Source organism: Anguilla rostrata, chromosome 14, assembly GCF_018555375.3.
Source record: "Anguilla rostrata isolate EN2019 chromosome 14, ASM1855537v3, whole genome shotgun sequence".
NCBI classification, from domain to species: domain Eukaryota; kingdom Metazoa; phylum Chordata; class Actinopteri; order Anguilliformes; family Anguillidae; genus Anguilla; species Anguilla rostrata.
Window position 1 is genome coordinate 28,691,646 of NC_057946.1, and position 6,849 is coordinate 28,698,494.

A 6,849-nucleotide genomic window follows, 5' to 3' on the forward strand; every position below is an offset into this window, starting at 1 on the left:
AAGAAGTAGTGTTTTCAGTTTAGAAACGTTTGTCATCTTTCAGAGGGACTGTAGGCTACTTTAATTATTTTGGGTGCAAGCCAACTATCCCTAAAATACATAACCTCTCATTTTCGTTGTGTGACTTGTGGCGCGTTTGCCAATTTAACGGTTACTACTTGGATTACGGGGAAGTACTCATATAATCTAAATCAGGGGTGAACACATTACAAGCGAAATCACAACTTTTTGATTAAAAAAAACCCCAAAAATGACTTAAAGTTATTGGCTGTTAATGAACTTCTCTGCGCTCTACCATAACAGGGACAGTCTGCAACAAGGAGCCTACTTGAACATAATTATGATGGACGATTATTATTATTATTTTTATTTTTATTTTTATTTTTATTTTTATTTTTATTTTTATTTTTATTTTATATTTTACACAGCACTGAGAGTTTGTCACTTTTCAGGGGTTCCATACAGAAATAACCACAATGACCTCAGACGCTCAGCCCTTAAAAACATTAATTTCTGTACCTTCTAACCCCATTTCAAGTCAAATCAGTTTATTTATAAAGCACATTTAAAAACAACAGAAGTTGACCAAAGTGCTGTATAAGGAAAGATAAAAAGATACATAAAATATATAAATAAAACAAAAGGTATAAAATACAATACACAAAGACTAAAACACATGCCAAGCATTAAGATTCATATGCCAATAAAAAGGTGTGTCTTAATACAGGATTTAAAAGAGTCAATGGAGGGGGAAGACCTAATAAAACATGGCAGACTATTCCAAAGCCTTGGGGCAGCATTGGAGAAGGCACGGTCGCCCTTGGTTTTTAACCGGGACCGAGGAACAGACAGGAGCAGTTGGTCAGAGGAAGAGGCCTGGAGGTGGAATAGGGGCAAAGGAGGTCAGAAACATAATGTGGAGCCAAACTACACCAGCCAATCAAAATGTCACGTACACACGCAAAATGGACTTCTACCTTTTTACCTCAAAAAATTCCCTCTCAGTGCAACTAGTAAGTTTATGGCTCACTGTTAATATTGCACCCTTCAGACCTTGGGCAAGCCTCTTATGTAAAGAAAAGCATGTTTTCAACATAGAAAAAATGGCAAGTTACTCACACATACAAACCACTATAAGGCATTACCACTAGGCCTGCCATTAAAAGTACTGATATCAAAATTACACAAAGTTACAATAAGAAAAATTGGCCATCTTACCTAACACAAATTCAACATGCAGTATTTCAAAGCAATGCTGCTATCCAGTGCTTCTGAAATTACTTCAAGTAACTTGGCCCTGTGTTTTTTCATCTGACCATGTAAAGAAAATGTGGTCATTCTTTCATATCAAAGTGTGAAATGGCAATAATTTATAGTGTGAACAATGTTTCTGAATAATTTCAGCAGTTTCACACCAGTGTATATTTGTAATGAATACACAATATGTTGAAACAACTGCCTGCATGCAGCGCTTTGGGTGTATGGGAAGCGTATCTTGAATGAAATGCATGAATAAAATAGGTTTGTTTAGAACATTATGTTCAGAAAGAAGATATGTTATTCTTTACCATTGCAGAAAAAATTATACTATTGTACCTATCTGGCAAAACTTCATGTGAATAGCAAGCTTATAGTACATAATTGGGGCAAACATGTCTGGATAGGTTTGTAAGATGCAATATTTATTTTATAGGCCTAAATATTTCAAAGTTTTCTGTGTATTTATTGTTAATTATTACACCTATACAGAGGTAACTGTCAAAGCAAGTTGTCGTGTACTGCCCAGTCATCAATGTTTGCTGGTACCGTGTTGAATATACTTCATACGTTTAACTTAAGTTGTCCCTAAGGTGGAGATCCACAAGGAATAGGGAACACTCTCACTGTCTTCAGAGACACAGTTGAGGGGTGAATGTGCCATTTTATATTTACCCATAGCTGTTGAGATGGTGAGATTGTGGACAGACTGTGAGCCATGGGCTAATGTCACAACAACGACAGACTTGTGGTAGTCAGCACTGCGCCCTCACCGTGTGAAAGTCATGAAGTAACATCAAGTAATGACTTCCCCAGCTTTAATTTTTCGTTTCACAGGAAGAGGAAATCCTTCACACCCTCCTCAGCTTGTGGCTTCCACTGCTAGGCTTTCAAGGAGTACACAAAGAGTGGAAGTTTTCACATTTCATGTAAACAAGGTAGTCATACTGAGATGTGCTTTTAAAAAAAAAAAAAAAAAACGAGCCTTATCAAGAGAGCACCACTCTAAAAGCGAAACAATACAACACCAATATTACGTAAAAACCTATCTACCTACTTGTCTTGCTCTTGCTTAATGAATGCCTCAAGGTGACAACCAATGGGCAAGGAGCTGGGCTTGTGACCTAAAGGTCACAGGTTCGATTCCCGAATGAGACATTGCCGTTGTACCCTTGAACAAGGTACTTAACTTGCTTCAATATATATCCAGCTGTATAAATGGATGCAATGTAAAAAGTTTTGTAAGTCATTCTAGATAAGCTTGTAATGTAATGTAACACCAGCCAAGAAGTACCAACACCTTTGGTGGCAATGGCAGATCACACTCTCTGGCCCTGCCACCACCCTGCCCACACACCACTTGCCCTGCACTCTAGTAGGCTTGAGTGCAACAACTTTCACAATCTTCTGTGGACAGTCGAGCCCTTAGCCTGATGCTCACAAAAAGCCGATCCCACTTCGAGTATGTAGCACCTGAGTGACCGAACAGGGCACAGGAGAGTCGCCTGCTCCTCCTTCGCAACCTGAAAGGGGGAGGACACAACACAGACAGCTCTAGCTCCACACCCATACTGGGCTCATGGAGCTCACTCACAGGCTTTTCTGTGGAGCGGGAGCTGCCATGGCTCCGCTTCCAGGAGACCGATGAGGGAAGAAAAGCAGCCTCAGGCCATCAGGGCGCCACGGGGAGCACCCTGTGGTGAAACCGAGCAATCCTGCATAGGGTTGCCAGCAGGATCATACTGGACTCAGTGCACCCTCTACCGCCATCTGCTGGCAACCTGGTGAATCGCAAGAAGTGCACTGTGACAAACTGCCGGATCGCCACCGTCAGGGAACATCGCTGATCTCTACATGGCAGAACAAAGATCAGAGGCTAAGAAGAGTCTTTTTCACACATGTACAGATAATCTGTAACAGGAGGCTCTTTTCAAATTTGGAGTCACTAGCAGGTGGCTCGGAGTGGGCAGAATTGCTCATAGTGGGCAGGGCTTGCTCATTGTGGGCGGACCTCAGCAGTGGGTGGAACCTCCTCATTGTGGGTGGAGCCAGTAGGCCCTCTCATGCCAGCTGCCTCCCTCTGGCAGCAGAGGCTGTGCACCACGTGGCTGCCAAGGTCACAGTGCAATAACTGGCTACAGCAATCACACCTACATACTTGGCCTTACAAAGAGCTTGCATATAACAACCATATCATTTCATGAGTCTTTCAAATTTTAATCCAGATAAAATCAGGTGTAACCAATGTTGGTGCGTATGCCAGCTTCCTTACCTTTAGTTTCTGCTTAAGTGTGCAGCCCTCAGGCCAGGGCCTCTCCTGCAATCGTGAACATCTGCTGCGCTACTCATACTTTAGCATACGTAATCTGTATATTTAGTATATGTACATGCTTTGTTAGCAGGTTAAAACTGTAATGTGGACTATGACTCATCTACAATCATTTATGAAGTACTATGAATCATATAATCATATAAATCTAACCCAGTTCTTACATCTGTGCCAATAGTGCAAACAAATCTGTAATTACAGTGCTAACTGTATTTTGTCTAAATCATAAAATGAGATTTTGATGGCATTCAGTAGCCAGCACTGAAGAGGTGTGCCCACAGGGCACTGAAACTTTCCCATCCATTCGGGAATGCACAATGGCTTCAACTGGAAAGATTCACAATGTGATTTAAAGACTGTCCTTACAGAGATTTTTGTTTTAGCTGAAATGGGTCAACATTTTATGAAGTTTCAATTTAGTAATCAGTTGAAAGCTATGAGTCGGAGAGACATTGGCTCAGCGCTAACTGAGTTAGCATTCCGGGTTGCCACATTGCATTTGTACTGAAAAGTGGATCAATGGCTTCCAGATGTTCCAAACAGCAGCTTTTCAGTGCCCCTCCCCAACCGCAAATGCCCCACCCCAAAAATCCCTATTTGTGGTGACTGTTTATGCCAAAACTGGTAATGACTGCAAAATCAATTATAGATAGACTGAAAGAAAGTAACATCACACAGGTGGAATTTCATTGGACATAAAGTACCACAAAAATAGAGACGTACAAAAACATACTTCTTTAATGTCTGTTTTTAATCACTATCTTAATTCTAAAAGATTGCCAAGCGATGCATATACATATGCAAGCACAACCTCAATTTCCTATGCCAAAGCTTTGCATTCTTACCCAAAAAAAATCAGCAAATCTTAAAAACTGCATTTTAGGAACTCCATAGATCCGTGATCTATGACTAAATCACACATTCCACCAATGAGCTGATCAGAATGAGTGATTTAATCTTAAAATTTGGCTCATTAAGGGGTCTGAGAAAGGTAACTAAATTCTACAGCCCACTCTGTGGGCAAATTTGAAAAGACTAAAATTCAGTCAAATGCAGATAACTGATTCAAAGGTATGCAATTCAATCAGACCATACTTTAGAAAAATCTAAATGATACTTATAAAGACTATATTTGAAATGACCACAGTTGACCTTGTCTACTCTGGACTATGTATTATGTAAGTAAGTGTACCCAAAATGGTTTCACTATCAATAAATTGCAGTTATGCAGTAGTTTTGTTTTAGTTTGGCTGAAGTTCGTATGCCCTTAATCAAATTAAAAAGCAAGGAGTGAATCAACATTTTTCCTCAACTTAAAAAGTTAAAAAAGACTACTTTTGTTCACATACAGTTTCGAGAAAAAGTGTAACCCTTCTGTTTGATTCTTAGTGAAAGTAAAGGGCAAATATTGACTGAATACAGGTCCAAGTGCGTCTGACTGAAAGCGCATTAACATTCTTCCAAATATTAACACTGGGGAGAATCTTAAGTAAAATAGATATACGGGTGAATGCATGGAATGGCTTGTGTTGTCTCCAGGGGGAAATGTGGGCAGGCCCCTCCACTACAGGAAACTCATCACAGTTCCCTTCTTTCCTACTTGCCAGGGCTCCAGTGGGTAGAATCTGATGACGATCCTATCGGCAAAGCGGGTAAAAAAAAGAAATTAATTTAAAGCTTTCAAATCAAACCATTCAGACATGCCACGTCATAATTTTTCAGGACATGCAACCGTCGGCTTCCTAATTATGAGTTCGCTGAGTGCTGGATGCACTGCCACTGTTCTCACCGATCCTCGCTTAGGCCAAGTTCCCCGGTGAGGAACTGGAAGATCTTGGCGCTGTGTTCTTTGTTCTTCTCCGCCGTGTCGGTCACGCCGATGGCGGACACACACAGCATGACGCACGGCGCAGTGGATCCGGCCATGAGCATCGCCATTCCGGACTTCACGGACAAATTCATCCTCTGTCAGAACCAAATTACGACCGGTAATCTATCACAGTGTCATGTTTCAACCGCATAGCAGTTCTGAATAGTAAATTGCTTATAATGGATACACTTTTGACAATCTTAAATAAAAGGATTGCATTGCAGAATTGAGCAAAATGCATGCTAATACACTATTTTTGTTTTGTTTTTCAACGAGTTACAACGGTGGAGGTAATTCAGACATGAATCCCATTTCACTTGCCGCTATGTCATATAATTTGTTCGAAACACAATGTCACTACTTGCTATAATGCAATGACTTCAAATTAACGTTATACTGTAAAGCAATTTTGTGTCAATGGCCACCTAATAGACATTGTAAGTGAACTAACCAACTATCTCGCCAGCTCGCTATCACTGTTCCAAAGGGACTTAGTAGTTAGCGAGCTTCATCTCATTGCAACTTACGTCTTCAGGTTTCTGAAGGGCAGCAGCCGTTGTTGAGCACAGTTTTTTCAAAAAATCATCGGTGAATTTACTTGCTGGCAAGTTACTTTCCAGCTCAATGAAAGGCATGATTGCATAAATTCCTATTCCAGCTCCTGTACAAAAATCTAATAACCTTTTACGCAATGGCAGCAGCACTTGCCTGCACCGGAAAGTGATCTCACATCTCTTCTATCCATTGGTTGGATCTTGAACCTTAAACTGATTGGTTGAGGATGAAACGCCCCTGACGTTTACTGACCAAATAGAAGCACGCGCTGCGTAAAGATTAGCGAATCTCCGGAGCTTTCGCGCAGAGTGACGCTGAAACGCTGAACACTCATGAAGGTCCAGAAAAGCAAAAACAGAAAATAGTAAAATGTGGTCTTGTCTTCAGATCTTAGTGACTTAGGATATATTCTACGTGTCTCCGTAGACGACTGACTGTTAGTGGAAATCGAAACTACATCAGAGGGATATTAAGACCCGTGTTTGTGGTGGAAACGCATAAAAACTAATGACCACATTAAGCCTAATTCCAGACTCAAAAGTTCCAAGCCCTGCTTGGACTATTTTGTCTATTTCCCCTCGATTTCCATACCTTTTTTTTTTTTTTACTGCACAGCGCAGGTAAGCAAGTGCTCTCTTCCAAAGCAAGTGCAATCAGGTGCTCATAAGGGGGGGGCGGGGGGTGGTGGTGCTGAGGCTATAGTCCCATTTCAAATTTGCATAGCACCTGGCACAAGCCTCCCCCCCCACCCCAAGCATTTTCTTACAATTTACATTTTACAATAAAAAAAATGTGTAGTGACCCAGCTCCCCTTTAGCACCTCCAGCGAAAAACTCCT

The 6,849-nt window shown here is 41.0% G+C and overlaps 1 protein-coding gene across 1 annotated transcript; it reads right to left on the reverse strand.

Annotated features, from left to right (window-relative positions):
- Nucleotides 1-4,316: 4,316 nt before the first annotated feature.
- ddt (D-dopachrome tautomerase) lies at nucleotides 4,317-6,188 on the reverse strand. The gene is made up of 3 exons (XM_064308043.1): nucleotides 5,984-6,188; nucleotides 5,376-5,551; nucleotides 4,317-5,223 (listed from the first exon to the last, which is right to left on the reverse strand). The coding sequence occupies exons 1-3, from the start codon at nucleotides 6,089-6,091 to the stop codon at nucleotides 5,151-5,153; spliced, it is 357 nt and encodes a 118-aa protein (XP_064164113.1). The 5' UTR covers nucleotides 6,092-6,188; the 3' UTR covers nucleotides 4,317-5,150.
- Between the last annotated feature and the right edge of the window lie 661 nt (nucleotides 6,189-6,849).

Coding starts and splice junctions, on each gene's coding strand:
- ddt (XM_064308043.1), bottom strand. CDS start 6,091: ATGCCTTTCATTGAGCTGGAAAGTAACTTGCCAGCAAGTAAATTCACC. Junction 5,552..5,983: donor CCCTTCAGAAACCTGAAGAC/GTAAGTTGCAAT, acceptor TGGTTCTGACAG/AGGATGAATTTGTCCGTGAA. Junction 5,224..5,375: donor CTTGGCCTAAGCGAGGATCG/GTGAGAACAGTG, acceptor CTTTGCCGATAG/GATCGTCATCAGATTCTACC.